Consider the following 18,060-nt stretch of genomic DNA (forward strand, 5'->3'; position numbering starts at 1 on the left):
CATAGTGATTTGATCAACAGCAAAAATAAGCATCAGAACAAAACAAACAAAAAAGTCTCAGTTGTGCAAACGAGTCTGGTCTTATCATGACTGCCACTATCTCTCAGCTCTGAAGGCAAATCTGAAACTAACAATAAAATTTTTACCACAGTGTCAACAGGTGGGGAGGTGGAGTGTTGAACTCATTATGCAGATGGATTTAGCTCAGTCCACTAGGACCTGGGTTGTCAACCAGAGAGTGGCTGTTTTATGGATGGACCAAGATCGGTAATTCGGCTGATAGCTGGAGAATAGAATATAGAATAGAATAGAACTGTATTGTCACTGTAACAAGTACAACGGAATTAAAGTCACAGCAGCAATCAAGAAAACAAAAGTAAGAAAGTGTATAGAAAGTGCAAAAAGGTCCACAAGAAAATAGATGATGACAGCTTGTCCATCATCCCCCAGTTCAGCCAGCTCACAGCAGGTGAAGCTCTTCCAACACGGCGCCTGTGTCTGATGTCAGCTCCGTTAGCCATGTGTGTGAATAGCATGATGCTACTCTGCCCTCTGGTATTTCCTCTGTTGCTGGGTTAGCACGGCTAGCTCGTCCATCTTATTGGAGATAGATCTTATGTTCGCAATAACGATGAATGGAAGGACAGGTCCATGTCGTCATTTCTTAGCTCTCACCCGAGAACCAGCACGTCGTCCTCACCTCCTTCTCCTCACCTTGTGGGACGACATCAGGCCTTACACCAGTTAGCATTGATATGAGCTAAGTTCACATGTAAACAATGCAGCCATGGTTACATATAGGATCTCCAGACAAACACAGGAGAAAAAGTAGTAAAAACATCACTGAAGCCACAAAAAGTTTGGTGTCCATGACCAACAATGAACCATACAAAGTAATGATCCACTCCAAATACAAAGAAAGAGACAAAAAAAATCACAAGAAACGAACAGAGAAGAGAGAGCTGCTGCAAAAGGCAACCATAGCCAACAGGGCGGCATCTAGCACTCTTACAGATGTTAGATTAAGTGTAGATTGTAAATTTGATTATAGTACACAAAATAGTTATAACTAAGTTATATTATATATATAGACATGAGAAGTTCATCCCCTGACCAATGTAAAGTGACAAAGTGGATCTGATACCATCTCTGGTTTGTGTAGAAGATGAATCAATAGGTAATAATGAGATACAAAGGTCATTTCACCTGCATCAAGACCTGACAGGGTATGTCCCAAATTTGAGACAACAGGCATCAAGGGGTTAAATGTGGAAACAAACACACTGACCTCTTTTCCTCTTTAACATGTATTCGCGTGAATGAAGAGTGGTCTGACCTTAGACTTTGGGACTTTGAAAATATCTGCATTTATCTTTTTCAACACTTTCTTTTCAGGCCATTTTGATGGACACCAACTGCTCCATGAAGACCAGGTCCTACTCGGCTCAGGGGACGTACTACCAGGGTGAAGACATGGACCCAGAGTACGACGATTATGATTAACAGAACCACCAGCCATGCAGGGTAACCCTTCAGAGGATATATTTTGTTGTACAAAAAAAGGAACACAGAGGGGGAAAAACAGCCAAGATATCTCCATGTGAATGTCCTGCGTTCAGTCTTCACTGTCCAGTGTCCTCGTAGCGGTTGTTCTGGGGGAAACCAAAGTTGTTCTCGATCTATGGTTGCAAGTGCATTGTTTGAGAGATATTTTTTTAGCCAACCGCCTTATTCAGTAGAGAGAAGTGAGTAACTCTTGGACAGGAGGAGGTGCTGAGCTACAAGCACGCTTTGCTGGTTTATTTGAAACACAAACCTGTCTAGACTCATGTGTTTGTTTATCTGCTGTGTGTCCATGATTCTGTCCGGAGTATTATTACCAGACCTTGGTGTGCAAGTGGCTATTTTACTGGATAACTGTGTGGTATGTAATGTACTGTTTGTTTGAAACTCAGAGGGGTTTGTGGTCCCTGTTTATGGTCTTTGTCAGCACTGTTACAAAATCAACTTACAGAGAATTTTCTGCCCAATGAGGAGAAGCTGAAACAGTTGTGAGGCTTAAAGAAGATGGCAGTGTGTCCTATCAGCATGCAACACCAGTCACCACATCCACACAGCAGCCATTATACACATTTCAGAAACACAGAACAAACCACATGGACGAGCCGCTGGAGATGTCCAATGTTTCCTCCTGCATTTGCACTTTTGAAACACAAGTGTAAACACAAGTAAAGCCACAACAGTTCACAGACAGATACGAGGCTATAGGTGCACCACCATCTCTGTTAATCAGGCTAAGATACCACTACTTCAACTAAGATCCATAAGTTTATGAGACAATCCTGAAGTGCTAAAATCTGCTGTTTCTCGAGTGTCTGCTTGAGGCTGGCTCCAGAAGTACTGGAAGTCACAAACACACCAAGCCAAAAAAGCTATTTTCAAAGCAGAAATCAACATATTAATATTCAAAAAATGTCTCCTGTGTGAGTCGCTAATTTTACTATCAGCACGCACTGTACAGGGGGTGAATTTTGTTCTAACTTGGCAGTTCAGAGGATATTAAGATCATGAGCTCGCCCTATCAGAGGCACAGCTCAGGTCACATGACTGATGAGCACCCTATAGCTGTACTTGAAGCCTCCACTACTTTCAATATAGCCGCTACAGCTGATGTGCTTCAAAAATCTGTTTCAAGAACAGACGGGTGACGTCAGGTAGACTACGTCCATTAATTATTAGGGGTGTAATGATCCACCAATAAAGATCGATACATCGATTGGTTAAGCAATGATCCAATCACATCGATGGAAAGTCAAAACATCAATCAACATCGTGGTCTTTAATGTTCGCCTTTATTTTGAAATCCTGACCGGACACCCATGTCCATTTCCGGCCAACCGCAAGTTGTTCTGAAGTTTCCTCTCAAGCCTCACGCACTCAGTGTATGAGACACACATTTGAACATTTTCACTCTCTGACACGCCACGCCTGATATTTCTCCTGCTGTAAAATGTACTGTTTAGCGCCCACCGAGTCACACCGCTGTAGGCGAACGTGTAGCAAGACGCTGTTAGCATCACAGAGCTAAAAGGGAGCCAGACATATCGGCCAATCATAAAATAGCTCTCCTGTATCCGGGTAAGATCCGGTCAACCTGATTGCAGAGGATGCAGGCTGCACACAGGACAGGAGTGCATCATCACACGTCTGCAGTGAGTTATCTCATAATTTGATTTTGTAGCCACTGATTCATGAAATTTCATAAAGTTAAAAAGTAAAACGGTGAGAGCTTAGTTTCATTCCTCCTCCACATCGACTATTACACAGTGAAACAAAGTCTGATCACACTGACATACAAACTGTGGTTGTCAGGCATCACAGTAAAAAAAAAAAAACTATCAATGTTAAGTTAGTTAAGTTGATAGTTCTAATTTTGAACAATAGAAATGTTTGGGTTTAATTAAAATCAAAGCTTCACATTTTTGGTTTGATAGAAAATGGTCAAATGTTGGAGGTCAATAATAAAGTTTATGTAATCAGTCATTTTTAATTATAGTGTTGCATCATTACTTGATATAATAATCAAACATTACAGTATAACAGAAAGACCCATAAGGTAATTGTGGGGGCAAAACCTGAATTTAAGCAGTTTTAATTTTAAAACATAATTAGATCATACAGATGGCTATAATCCTCTACAAACTATCATACCTAAAGGTCAGCACATCGTTCCACATTTCAGTAATAAAACTATCAAAATTGTTTTGTATTTCTTTCTTGCCTCAGGTGAAATGTTGCTAATTGTGTTCAGTGAGGACATTATATCGTCTTAAATCGATTGAAGGCCCCTGAATTGTATCGTATTGTATTGTATTGTGACAGACTTTGTGATATTGGCAAATATCATATCGTTGTCCAAGGAATTGATATCGTATCGTATCTTCATGAAACTGGTGATTTACACCCCTATTAATTATACAGTCTGTGGTCATGACAAACCGCTCCTCGTCCAGGTCGGCTCAAGCAACAGAAGTGGAAATAGAGACAGGGCCTGGAGTCGAATCAGCTTCTTGCATCATGTCGACGTCCAGATCAGAAACGATGTAATCTCACTAGCCACGGTTACATGAGGAATTTTTCGTCTTTCCGAATGGAATCTTTCCGAATGACTTTTACGGAAACAATAGTGTACATTGAAAGGAATATTCCAATCTCTGGTCTTCATCCGCCGCTGTAATGAAACACGTGATTTATCAAAGATGGAGGATGACAGATTTTTTTTTGCGAGTTTTTCGTCCATCCAGTCTTGAAATTATGTTAATTTCTTTCAAAGTTTGGATCAAAAACAAACTTTCCGCAGCAGTCCAGTGCTGACGACTCGCCACCATTTTTAAAGTTGAGGAACGTCTCTAGTTGCGTCTTACGTCATATCTGAGCATGCGCTGAAAGAACGCGCCCTGACAACTTTCCATTTGAGTGGATACATGATACCTCAATCGGTTTGGGGAAAGGAATATTCCACCCCTGTGAAACCGATTAAATGTCAATACAGATTGGCACTTTTCTTTCAGAATGAGGTGTTTACAAAGGTTAAATTCTTTCCGTTTGAGCAAATAAACCAAATGCAAGCGGAATATTTGGGTGATGTCATGGCTGGCGTTGCATGCTGATAAGAGACTGTAAGGAATGTATTGTTAAACATAATATAAACACATATTATTCAATACAAACTATTCATTTTAATACACAGAGTCTACATTCAGAGGGAAACGTGAATAAAAGCTGCTTTTGTCTTTTTTTGTTTGTTTTTTTAAATAAATTATTATTTCAACTGGTCAAATATTGGTTTTAGTTTTTTTTTATATCACCTCTGATACACAGACAACACACTTCCTGTAAGCAAAGTTCATGTATTTAGCTGAGAAAGATCCATACTAATGCCTGGATTACCTTTTTGAAGAACCTTTAATGAAATCTGACCGAAAAAAAAGGAATCACATTTTTATTTTCATTTTTCTGACCTTGTAATGGACCCACAGGAAGTTGGGGTATGTGTGTGTGTGTGTGTGTGTGTGTGTGTGTGTGTGTGTGTGTGTGTGTGTGTGTGTGTGTGTGTGTGTGTGTGTGTGTGTGTGTGTGTGTGTGTGGAAAAGGACAAGCACAGCCAAACGTCAACTCTTATTGATCATCTTTTTTTTGCAAACACTTCTGCAAATTTCACTTGTCAGATGGTTCGTTTTTTGCCGCTGTCTCTTTAAGGCTTCGCACTCCACAAAACCCCTCTTTCTGATTGGCCAGCCCTCTGGAGGCCTGCTGGGGGTGGGGCTGTGGGCAGAGCTTGGTGTCCAAGGCCTGCCCTTCCAACTTGTGATGATGCAGTTGGGAGATCCGTACCGATGGCCTCCTCCTCTCAGCAGATTTTACGAAGATGTCGTGAAGATCTCGTGCTGTCTTTAGCGGAGTGTTTTGATGAGTTTAAAGACAGATTCAGGCAAACCTCTACAACTCATGAATATGTAGAGGTTTGAAAATCAGCACACACTTAGTTTGAACATCCAGCATTTTTACTTTAGATCCATGTTTAAAATTTGAGAAAGCAGAACACCCCCTCTTTAAAGTAAAGACACCTTTCAGTACAGGCTGCTCTGATCCAGTTCATGCAGAGAGAAATTTTATTCATGGAATATCTACAGACACAAACCCCCCAATCATCTGATCACAGCTGCAAAGACGTGTTTCAGTTTGTTTGTTCGTCAGCTGTCAAAGTGGACAGAGGTGTACTGACGTTGTTTGAAGAATTTTGGCTTTGTGTTGGGAGCCTGGATCAGACCTGGTCCATGCTGAACCTGTGATAGATTTCAACTAGGGCTGCAACGCAAAGATTAGTCATCAACCAAATAATGCATATTTGGTTTTGCAAGTTTTACTATTATGCATTCTCATCCTTTTTTTTTCTCTGATTCATTGATTAATCGTAAATATAATCGTCAGAGTCATCAATTACTTAAACAACCGTTAGTTGCAGCCTTACTTTCAAACTCTATGAAGGATTTAATGACTGTAGTTTGTTAACATTCCCAAAGCTGAAAGGCTGGAATCAGTTTGTCCATAAAAACAGCATTTTGTTTCGTGGAGCAGCACAGTGAATGGTATGACGGTACATCAGATTCATGTTGTGAGTGTTTTAGCTGATCCACCTGAGGTATGAACTCATCTTTGATGTGAGGCGGGACAAACTGTTAGACATCAGCAGGTAGCGTGTGGGGTGAGCCGTAAATACTGGCAACACTGCGTAGATGTAACTCATGTAGCTCCTGATCCGTATTATGAGCCAAAATAGCAGCGACAGCTAGAGCTGCAGTACACTGCGTTATGATTGACAGCTGGATGGATCTCCCCTCTGGCGGCTGAAGGAGGCGACAGGATTTCTTTGACATCTTGCTCCTCTCTGTGTCTCTGCCCTGAGCTATCATTATTTCATTACTTACACCTGAGTATTTATGTTCATGACAGGACACCCTGTTTTCTCTGAGTCGCGTTTGTTGTTAGATGATGTCAAGTGGAGGCTACATGATGACAGACGTTATTTTGTAGATCTGTCCATTTCCAACTGATGTTAGCAGTCTACACTAAAGGAATGAGCTGATCTTTGGAAAATATGCCCACTGACGTCCAACTGAAGCTTAAAGGTCCCATATTATGCTCCTTTTCTACAGTTTAATATGGATCATTGATGTCTTCATGAAATGGTAGTAACATGTTTTGGTCCAACAAGCCAATAAATCAAGCACAGCAGCATTGTTTCCAGGCTCTCATAGCCCCTCTATTCAGAACGCTCTGATTTAGTGGGCGTGACCTTCATATGTAAATGAGCCACCGCTGATACCGCCCCGCTCTTCCGCGTCACTGAGAGCGGCGTCGCTGAGAGCGGCGTCGCTGAGAGCGGCGTCGCTGAGAGCGGCGTCGCTGAGAGCGGCGTCGCTGAGAGCGGCGTCGCTGAGAGCGGCGTCGCTGAGAGCGGCGTCGCTGAGAGCGGCGTCGCTGAGAGCGGCGCCACAAGCTCCGTGTGACCAATGTTTAGAAAACAGCGAAGCTCATTTACCGTAACATTACAGGCTAAAACAACAGGCTAACCGCAGCTAAAGTTAGCATCCTGAAGCTAACACAGAGACAGGGGGGACACTGAGGAAAAGCTCTTACATCTGCTCCACAGCATTCAAAACACATTTCCAGGGTCTGAGGTTTGTTGGCGGATGGTTGGTAATGCACCTGGATTCAGGACCAGTCTATTCACTAGCCCTCTGTTGTACTGTCCAAAGTTGGAAAAGCAGTCGGCCGTGAAGTGACTAGCGCACACATGCACAGTTTTACTGAGTGTAGATGGCACATTTCCTTGATAAATGAACTCCAGCCACTTAGTCTTGTCTTCTTTCAAGATGGGAAGCTTGTGCATGGAACCATGTGGCTGTTTACAGCCAAAAACAAAGCAGAGCAGCGGGGTGGGGAGTGGGCGGGGAGGGGGTTCGGGGGGTATCTGCTTCAGTGGACCAATCAGGTCAGACTTGCTCCTGATTGGTCTAAAAAGGGAATCGCTGACGTCGGCAAATCCCCAAATTCCCAAATAGCTCGTTTTAGGTCAGGATTTTACATTCACAAGCACTACTAAGTACAGGTTTTGTTATTAATTTTGTGGGCTGGGAGGAAAGCCAAAGACCCACAAATTTCACTAAAAGACTTTATAAAGTGATTTTTGCATAATATGGGACCTTTAAACATGAACGAAGACTTACTGATTAGGTTCATCTTGTTTCTTAGAACATAAGTGTTTTAGTGTTCTTTTTTAAAGACAAAAAGGTATGGTTAACTTGACATGTTTCAACATACTCTGCCGTCTTCTTCAGAAGCTGTCATCCTGACAGCTGTGACGTGTCTTTTTATCAGCTGTTTCCGGTAGTAGCTGGCGGGACAGATCACGTGATCAATCTGTCCCGCAGATTGATGAAGAAAAATATGTTACCCAGCTTTCTAACTCATTCTGCTGTTTCAAAAACTCATAGTCAGGGGTTTTTTTTCTGCACAATTTCTTTGTAAAGCCGAGAAAATGCCAAGAAATAGTTGCTAAACTTGAATTTATTATAGCTTAAATTGATTTCAACTGAAGAACAAGTGGGAGTTAATAAACATTTCACTGATTACAACTCTACTTCGACTAGACGAGCTGGCTCCGACCTTAATTTTTTTTTACACCTTTAAAGAGAATGACTGTCCCTATACAGAACAACTCAATAATTTGAATATGATGGAAAATTTAATTTATTTCAGTATTAAATTTCAAAAAGTGAAACTCGTTTATTGAAATGATTGAAATGACAAAAATTCAGCATCACCATAAAGAACGTCAGCAGAGAAGAAGCATGAAGCAGGGGAGGCAATATGGGTGGGACCAAGGGTCCCAGGTCCACCCATTTTTCGACAGGCCCACCCTTAACTTATCATTGTTTTTTTTGTTTGTTTGTTTGTTTTTTGTTTTTCCTTTTTTCTTAATCAAAGTAACATTCAGTGGCCGGGCCACTGAATGAATTAATAAGATGTTTAAGCTAAGTCAAGAGGACAATGTACATGTGTGAATGAGTGACTGAGGGTGGGAGAGCTAAAGGGCGTGTGTCGGTGTTCAAAGTAAGTAAAACGAGCGCTCTCTGGGCACTCTAACAGGTCCGTTACATGAAATAGCGATACAAACTGCAACATAGCCTTTTATGTACCCCACTCCCTAAAAATAATACAGATAACAGGCTTTGTCTCACTTGGCTTCCTCAAAAAAAATCTCCACGCCACGCCACTGGCGCTGACTGAACTGAACGTATGCTTCTCCTCTTTCTGAGATATCTCAAATCACACACTGGAATCTCATGTTTCAGTGCCATGAAACATCAAACAGCTGAGAAGGTGAATGCTTTTCAGTTTGGTTACAGAGACACTGACGCTGATTGCCTGGGTTTGGTGGGTGAAGACAGCAGAATGAGTTTCCGTGGTGGGGAAATGTGGGAGCAGACACACTGTAATCAGCCTGTCCATCTGAACATTGGGCTTCAATTACTTTGCAGATGCCCACACATTCTCCTCTCCTCTTCTAAAAACACGGACATCTGTAGCTCAACAACAGCACAGGTTCAGGGGAGCTTCAACAAGTCTGTGTTTTATGTACGTACCATAGCAGGACCAGCTGTGTTTGCTGAGAGAAACCTGCGTATGAAACACAAAGGAGTTTAGAGACTGTATACAAAGAGTGAAACACTCACCTCAGTCTCCTGTAGCGTAGGATGTGTTGTAGTGACAGCTCTGTGGCAGGTGATGAGGAACAGAAAAAACTCACCGTGAACACGGTCAGCAAAAACAGTGAGGGACGAATTACAGGAGGTCTCAGGTTTGTTGGACTGGTCTTTGGGCTGAGGGGGGAGGTGTGACTTGTGATATGGGTTTTGTTCCAGCCATCGAGTGAAACTTACAGTGGCCCTGAAGGCCAATAGGAATATTATTTCAAAAGTGCAAAATAAATTTAGGAAGTACTAAGAGATTTCACAAACCACAAATATATTTCACAAAATACAAAAACATTTCACAGAACACAAATCAAAATCACGCATCACAAATTAAATTTAACCAATCACAAAATAGATCACACCAAACTATGGTCTGCGTGTCAAAAGGGAGACCGTAATGAGGCTTCTCTGTGAAATTTAATCTGTGATCTGTGATTTCAATTTGCGTTCTGTAAAATGTATTTGCTCTTTTTTGAAATACATTGTCCGTGAGATTTATTAGTGCCTCTGAAATTTATTTTGCACTTTTAAAATCTTTATTCCCATTGGCCCTCAGGGCCACCATAGAAACTGGACCAGGGAGTGAACAATTAGTAGTGAGATGAGTGTCAGAGCCATTATAGACGCTATGGGTTGTCAAGTGTTTGTCTTATTTTCTGTTAAAAAAGAAAAAAGAAAAAAAAGAAAAGAAAAAATCTAATGATTTTAAGTTATGCTTACTTGAACAGTAACAAAAGTTAAATCTACTGAGAAATCATCTGTTTCAACACTGAAAACTCACTAATTTGTGGCCACAGCATTGCTATAATATGTGCACAAATACTGATTAATAATGTATCATTCCTGTACAGATGGGTAAGCAAATCAAGTGCAGTTTCCCTGAGGTATAAGATAGACCATAAAAACTTTGGACAGGGATATCTCACAAAGCTTCAGTTTGTGGTACGAGCCTCTGTGCCACATTAACTTAGGTCCAGTAAAGAGAGGAGGATTTTCTCTTCTTTACTGAAAGAAACATTCTGTTGTTTACGCTCTGTTTACATCCACCTGTAACTGTGATTCTTTCCAGGGACTTGCAGCTGGTCAGCAATGAAATCAACCCCAGTGTACTAAGTCGTACCTCTGCCGGTAAAACAACCTGGCTCTTAGTTTCCTGTTTAAATGCCTCTTATAATGGGTCCTTGCATTTCTGAATCTTTGTTGCTCATTCCCTGCCTAAAATAAAATCTATAATACTGTCCCTTTCCATCATGTAGTTTTGGCCTTACTGCTTCTACCTTAGACCTCAGAGAAGGTGCGCTCCATTTGCCTACCCAGCTGTCCAGGAATGTTTTTAGTATTATGTAGTACAATGTGCGAACATTATACCTATTTCATAGCAACAAATTGATATTTAACGGCTATGTGTTAGTATTTTGTACACACAGTTTAGCTGTATTGTGGCCAAAATGTATTACCTCCGCCAAGGAGGTTATGTATTTTGGAGACTTTATCCGTTTGTTTGTTTGTTTGTTTGTTTGTTTGTTTGTTTGTTTGTTCGTTTGTTTGTGAACAACATAACTCAATCTTGATGAAATCTTCAGGAAATGTTCAAAATGGGATAAGGAAGAAGTGATTAAATTTTGGAGGTGATCCGGATCACCATCTGGATCCAGTATTTTTTTTCTAAAGGATTCTTTATCATTGTGAGATAGGGCCGTTTTCACCATATGTGTATATAACTCCACCATAAACGGTCTGATTGCTTTGCAAAACAATACAAGACAAGGTCACCATAATTTTTGACAGATTTAAAAGTACGATTTAGATCCTGGTAATATTCTGGATACTAAGATCCAGAATATGAAATATGAACTAGGTCATCATAATTTTCAACACTGTCAGGAAACAAATTATCGTTCAAACCTGCAACTACCACCAAATTGTAGCAGACAGTCTGCTGAAAGGGAGTATAACATTAAAGTAGGACTTAAGTGTTGGTGATAATCACAATATGTTTGGCGGAGGTCTGCGCTCTCAAAGTGCTTTTCTAGTTTATTTTTTGAGATTGTCTTGACTGAGGCTCTGTATGTTTCTGTCAACAAGGTATGGAAAAAAATTGACATTTTTTCCCTCTTTACAAGCATTTCAGGCATCACTTTTTATTATTTAATATTTTTAAATTAGACATTTTCCTGGGCTTGCCAGGTGAACGTGTCTAATAATTAGTCAAATAAAATAATTTCTGCTAAAAACAAGACAAACACTTGCTTTAATTTTGGTTTTTGCAGTATTTCAGCTAAACATCAGGGCCACCAGTTTAGCTTCCTGAGGTATCATGCTCAGGGAATTTTTTCAACCAATTTTTGTTGTGTTTTTTTGTAAACTTAACAGAACAATGACCATGGTCATTAAACTCCCCATATTTTCTTCTCAGAGCTAATCCGTCAAACTTTAACAGACAAGTATTTATGTCCTGTGTGAATTCATATTAGTCATAGAAAAATGTACATCCCCATCCAAACCAAAGAGGGCAGGCACTAAGTGAAATAAAGTCTGAGAGAAAAGAATACGAAAGGTTGCCCCTTCAATATACCAGTCATCATGTCTATGATCTACGAAGCAAACAGGACTGAAAGTTCCTGTACAGTAACTTCTATTGCCTGTAGAAGCTGTGAAAGGATGACAGCCAGGCTAAATGATTGACAGGATGCTGGAGAAACACTCTTAGTAAAGTATCAGTGACTTTATGACTTACTTTCTTTGCCTATCTGGACCAAATCAGCAAAAGTTAAATGCCCATCATTGACCACAGGGGGCGCCAGAACCAACACAAAGCGAAACAGTTCCTTACAGTGGCTCTAACTGGAGCACAAAGATTCCCAGTGTGCTTAAAAAGAATACTTCATGAATGTTTTTAATTTAAATAATTAATAAAGTATTTGTTTCTGTATGTGTGGGTCAATATAACAAATAAAAAGTATAACTGTTGTTGTCCTGAAAGGTCTTGCATGTCTTGTCTTGAAGTTTCAGATCTTGTGTTTGATTCCTGCACATGTGGAGATCAGAAATGAGGACTCCTGCAGCAGAGCTTTGAGTTCATTTGAGCTTGTTTATTCAGGTTATGTACAGTAAAGCTTCATCACAGGGGCCTTCTGAAAAACTGTGTACAAGATCCCTCACATACACACAAAGAAAAGGACGCCATCTCGACCTGCTGAAAGCTGTGGTGGGCGCTCATACCGTGAGTGCAGATTCAGGAGTTGGAGGTGGGAGCAGAAGCGTGTGATTATGAGTTCTGTGGAAGAGCACATCGTAATAATAACAACAGCAGCAGCAGCAAAAAGCAGCGCTTCTCAGGCCAACAGAGGGGGTCCACTCCACTCAGGTTCTCACTGGTCCCCAAAACCCAGCAGGTATGTAACCACCAGACATGAGGGCACACAGACTGCACGTTTTGAAGGAGAACAGAGGAGAGAGGGCAAAGACACTGGGGATTCACTCGTGATTATCTGCTTCATTTTTTTTTTACAAAAATATTGCACAAAAAATCTGGATGTACAGAAATGAGAGGAAGTGACGGGTTTAGCAGCCAGGAAGCCGGTATCTACATGAGCGACACATCGATTGCACAAAAACAGAAGAGAACATGTAGTGTGTCTGACGGTAACTCTTTAAACAGTCCTTGTAGAGCAGCGCTGCATGGAGAGGAAAAATCTACCCACAACCTGGATGATGTCATTCTTATGCATTTTCTGCAATCACTATCACTTTGGTTTTCACACTGCAAGTAAGAATGATTGTTAAAAGAAACAGGGTCCTCATCCAAGAGCAGATATTTCAAGATCCAACAAAAACATGTTCAGGAATCAGGTTTGAGTTTATATGTTAGTGTGGTTTGATTAAAGGCGTAATGTCTGTTTCAAACTACTTTATGAGATCCTTTTCTTTACTTCAGCAAAAAACGTGTTTAGCCACGATGGCTGCCCAAATGTGCCATACTGTCCCTTTTCTTATTCATTAATAACTAGTTTCCAGTCTTCCAGCTTGTTAATTGTTTTTTACTCTGCACGAACACTTCCTCCCCGTGCTTGTTGGCGCCACAGTTTTGATGGATGACACCTTCTAACTAGAATGCTGTGAAACATTGTTTCCTGCAATGCTACAGAGCGGTGTTTCTCAACTGGTGGGTCGCGACCCAAAAGTGGGTCAAGGTCGAACTGTTTTCAGGGGGTCGCAACAACCTCCATTTCACAGTATAAAAGATAAACCACAAAGATTGCTTTCATGTGTGAACTGAGCATGACGATACACCAGAACGAAAACAACCATTGGATGTGGACTTTCTTAATTTGGGACTGTTAGAGCCTAATTTGTAACAACGACCCAAAATGTAACAAGAACCTGAAATGCAATAAAGAAAATGTAACAAAAACCAGACATGTATTAACTGGTCGATGATGTAACAAAGTGTTGAGCCAGAGTATTAATTATAAAAATGTAATAAAACCCAAAATGCAATAACTGACCTGAAATGTTACAAGTTGTTACATTTTGGGCTCAGCATTGTTACATTTTGGGAGTTATTACATTTTTTTTTTTGGCTCAGCACTTTTGTTATTTTATTATTATTGATCAGTTATATCTTTTTGGTTTTTATTCCTTTTTTTCTTTTACATTTTAGGTTGTTGTCATATATCTTGCTCTTAACAAGGAGAGGATAAAATTCCTGATTTTTGTGCAGCGAGGTGTTGGCACATGAACAATACACGAATGAAGCTGTCAAAACTGGCTGACTGTGATATTCTTTAATATCACAAGTTCAAACTATCATATTCTAGTTTAATGAATCTGAGGTTGAACATTTTCCTCGTTGTGGGTCATGGTTTGTCATAAAAGGGTGATGGTGGGTCCCGAAGCCAGACCAGTTGAGAAGCACAGCTAAAGAGCAATCGGGTGAAAATACGACACCTGGAGCACACTGAGGTTGGCTTGGGTTGGGGTAGATTTTTCCTTTTGATTCACATGCTGTAATTTTCCCTCTTTGCATGATTTTCCCATGGCTCTCTGAGCTCGTAGAACAGATGAGCAGCAAAGCAGTTCAGAGCTGTAACTGGTTATGATGGACTTACTCTAACAGGATACACTGACGATTGATGTAATGTGAGGAATCAGGGGGGAAGGCAGTGCCAATCGGCTGCATATGCACAAAACACACAGCAAGGGCTGGACATACATTCATCGGGGTCTGAAAAAAAAAAAAAAAACGATGAAGCCAAAATAAAGCGCACTAAATCACAGAACTTTTGGAAGCATTAAAACCACCTTCATACACGCACAAACTGACATCAAACAAGTTAAATTAACACTTGAAAATCAGAACATCAATCTGAGCGAGCAGCATCCAGCTGCAAGCTGTGCAACATTCATTCAGAGCTCAGCCAAAGACGCCAAAGTGTGCCTTTCCAAAATGCATAAGAAGTTTGAAGTAAACAGACAGGGGGTACAGGATTGAGCAATAAAGAAGCAAAAAAATGGGTAAGATAGTCAATTGTTTTTGGCCTGACCAATACAAACGAGTAAACCACAATAAAGAAGCAAAACATAAAGATTCACTGATATTTATGCAGCTGCTGAAATCCCAAAGAGCTCTCTGCAAGAAAGTGGATTCACTTTAAAATCCAAATGTGTCACAGTACAAAAAAAAGTGCTCAAAACAAAAGATATGTGACTGTAGCCGAGTCAATGTCTGTCCCACTGAGGCAGATGTCTCAGCCCATTTTCCCTGGTTTTATTCACACTGTAAAGACTAAAGATGTTCACCCTCATATCAGCTTGTTCCAGGAAAAAAAAGAAAATAATTAAACACATTTTTTATCACTAGAGTTAAATCAGACCAGTGAAGCACAGCCACGTGCTCGTCTTTTTCAGTCCTCATGGCAAAGCGGTTACAGACAAGAAAGCAAACTGAATTAGAAGCTCACAATGTAATCTTGAAGCCACAAGAAAAAAAAAACTGAGGATAAACATGCAGCACTACTGAGGGCAGATAAAAGTCTGGCTCTCAAGCTTCCCTTTTAAACCAAGAGCATGGAAACAGCATTACATTGTGCAAATCAAAATATCAATAACAGGTTTACAGAGAATCCTTAGGCAGGAAATACCTTTACCCTTTTTCACCTAAAAACAAACAAAAGAAAACGAAACAAAGCAAAAAGAGTGAATCATCAAACACTGGACCCCAAATCCTCGATATCTAGAACAAACTTCAGAAACAACTCAACCTCAGGATACAAACGGGACATGTTTTAGCTGGGAGGCTACGCCCAGGGCACTCGTTCCTCCGTGTTCTCTTTTTCAAGTCGTGCTCAGTGAAGAGCCTCCACGCAGATCTGCTCCTCGGTAATGTCATCCAGCAGCTGCACCTCCACGGGGCTGCATATGTCACTGTCATACAGCTCCGCTCCCATCAGAGCCTCCTCCTCCGGACCTTCTGCTTTGCTTTTGAAGCCTTGCTGCTCTGACGGAGAGGTGCTCTCCACTGACTCCAGGTCCTCAATGCCTGCCCGGTAGTGGATCATTAGCAGGGTGAGGGCCTGGAGTCTCTCCCCAGATTTGGCCAGGGCAGTACTAATGAGTGCCTTGCGCCGTGCATCTGTCGCCTCCCTCTCCTCCAGTAGAAGTGCATTATTGTGCTCCAGCTCCTGGTCTATCTCCTGCTGCAGCTTGTCAAGCATTAACTCCAGCTTCTGGGAGCGTTCGTCTGTGGGCAGCCCGCGGTACAGGTCACGGCCTATCTCCTTCACAGCGATGAACACACTGTCATCCAAACCGCCTTCCTTGCGTACGAGTTTACTGCTGCCACCACTGCTGGCGGGCTGCTTCGAGGGGCTCGCACCACTGGTGTAGGTCTCCGTGTCACTGCTTTCATTGTCTGAGGTGTTAGGGGTATGTTTGGGTGAGGGCTCCACGGCTCCAGGCACCACGTCAGCCACCTGCTCCACCAGCCGAGTCTTGGGCACTTGGCGCAGGTTGAGCAGACGGGAGCTGGTATTGATGATGTGGCGCGTTAGGCCAGTGGTTGCCCGGTTTATGGTTGATTTGGCTTCGGGATCAGCTCCGCGGCGTTCAGTTGCTGCCACACAGAAGGGGTTCTCAGCAAGGCACTTGTCCTGGCACTTCTTGTGGCAAACATAAGCGCAGACCATACACTGAGAGGCCGCCTTGGTCCAAACCTTCTTCTTGCAGTATTCACACCAGGTGGGATTCTGGAACTGGGTGTCCTGGAAGTTGTGACGAACCTCGACTAACTGCATGGCGCCATAAGCCAGATCATCCCGTGGTGCCGGGGAGATATGGTCTCTCTCCCTCTCTCTTAGATCCTCATCCTGGAGACTTCCCTCCCGCTCCCTTTCTGCCACAGGATACTCAAACTCACCCTCAGCGAGGTAACAAAAGTTCAGAGTAACGTCCCCATAACACAGCTTCTCATTGAAGCCCTTGTGGGTGCTGAGGCTGCGCAGTGCAGTGCGGCTAACGTTGGCCCGTGGCTCTGGGGGCCCCAGCCTAAAGGTGCTCTGGTACTCTGCTGAAGATGTAGCCATACATTCCAGGGCTAAATGCTCCAGCTGAAGGCTGACATGACCCAGGCACAACAAACTACCTAGCTTAAAGGGATCTTTGCACCACAGGGCCACATTAAGGTACTTATGGTTGCTCTCCACCTCAAACACCACAGAGGCCTTTGGCCAGCGTGAGTTCTGGTTGCGATACATAGTTTCAGGGGACTCCCAGAGGGAATGATCCTCTAAACTGTCTCGAGTGCTGCAGGAGCTCTCTGATGCTTTGTCCTTTGCTTGATCGGCCTTGCCGCTGCCGCCGCTGCCGCTCACAGTGGAAGAGACCGGCAGCTCGTCACTGGGCTCTGCTGGCCTTGTGGACTGCCGTGCCTCAAGCTGTTTTGCACAGGTTTTCTCAGAGCCAGCCTTGTCCTCCATGGCTCCAGTTGCAGAGATTTTTTCAGGAGACTTTTCAGAAGCAGTGGTGGTGCTGGGGGGAGTCGATGTAACTGCAGCATTTGTTAGTGCAACTGTCTCAGCACCCTCCACTAGACTGGTCTCTGACGAAGCTGATGTCAACCTGATCTGAGGTCTTGGTGGCACTGGGGGTCGAGAGGGAGGAGGTGGGGGAGGTACACTGGGGCGTTGCAGACCCTCCCCTGGATCAGTACTGGTCTTCTGTGGTGAGGGCTTTGGTGATTCTTTGGAGTGGGGTTTAAGTGGTGACTGGAGACCCACCAGGTTTAGCTTGCGGTTGAGGATGGGTGATATGGTACCAAGGGGTTTAGAGGCCAGGTTGGCCACAGTTCTTTTTGGGCTTTGGTTAACTGTAAGCAATGAATCCTCCTTGATGTCGCTGGAGCTTGAGATGCTGCTCAGAGAGCCACCAGTCTGGTTAGGTTTAGAGTCCACAATTAACTCCTCAAACTCAGAGTCCATGTCTTTGCTGTCAGATATGTCAGACAGGGTGGTGATGGGGGCTGGGTCTTCCTCGTAACCCCCTGGCTGGGTAACGAAACCTGTTTCCTCAAGCTGCCCAAACCCTTCCTGAAGAGTTCCCAGACTTCCAAAAGAGGGTTGCTGGTGACGGACCGGTCTCTCAAACAGAACTATCACCCTTTCCCCAGCTTGCTTCAACAGTTTTGGCACTTGAACCGAGGATGTCACCTTGACACCTGAAGGAGACAAACAGGAACAGGTTT

At 42.5% G+C, this 18,060-nt stretch overlaps 2 protein-coding genes across 2 annotated transcripts in view; one reads left to right on the top strand and one right to left on the bottom strand.

The window, feature by feature from the left end:
• slc18a2 (solute carrier family 18 member 2) overlaps window positions 1–4,846 on the top strand; it is a 39,497-nt gene extending 34,651 nt beyond the window's left edge. The window contains exon 16 of the mRNA XM_074676592.1: window positions 1,396–4,846. Within this exon, the coding sequence (XP_074532693.1) occupies window positions 1,396–1,503 (108 nt within the window). The 3' untranslated portion in view covers window positions 1,504–4,846. The remainder of the gene's footprint in view (window positions 1–1,395) is intronic.
• Window positions 4,847–12,402: 7,556 nt separating this feature from the next.
• pdzd8 (PDZ domain containing 8) overlaps window positions 12,403–18,060 on the bottom strand; it is a 62,318-nt gene continuing 56,660 nt past the window's right edge. The window contains exon 5 of the mRNA XM_074675640.1: window positions 12,403–18,033. Coding sequence (XP_074531741.1) covers window positions 15,668–18,033 — 2,366 coding nt within the window. The 3' untranslated portion in view covers window positions 12,403–15,667. The remainder of the gene's footprint in view (window positions 18,034–18,060) is intronic.

This window comes from Halichoeres trimaculatus, unplaced genomic scaffold, assembly GCF_033239565.1.
Source record: "Halichoeres trimaculatus isolate MK-OKI-2021-1 unplaced genomic scaffold, fHalTri1.1 fHalTri1_scaffold_8, whole genome shotgun sequence".
Lineage (NCBI taxonomy): Eukaryota > Metazoa > Chordata > Actinopteri > Labriformes > Labridae > Halichoeres > Halichoeres trimaculatus.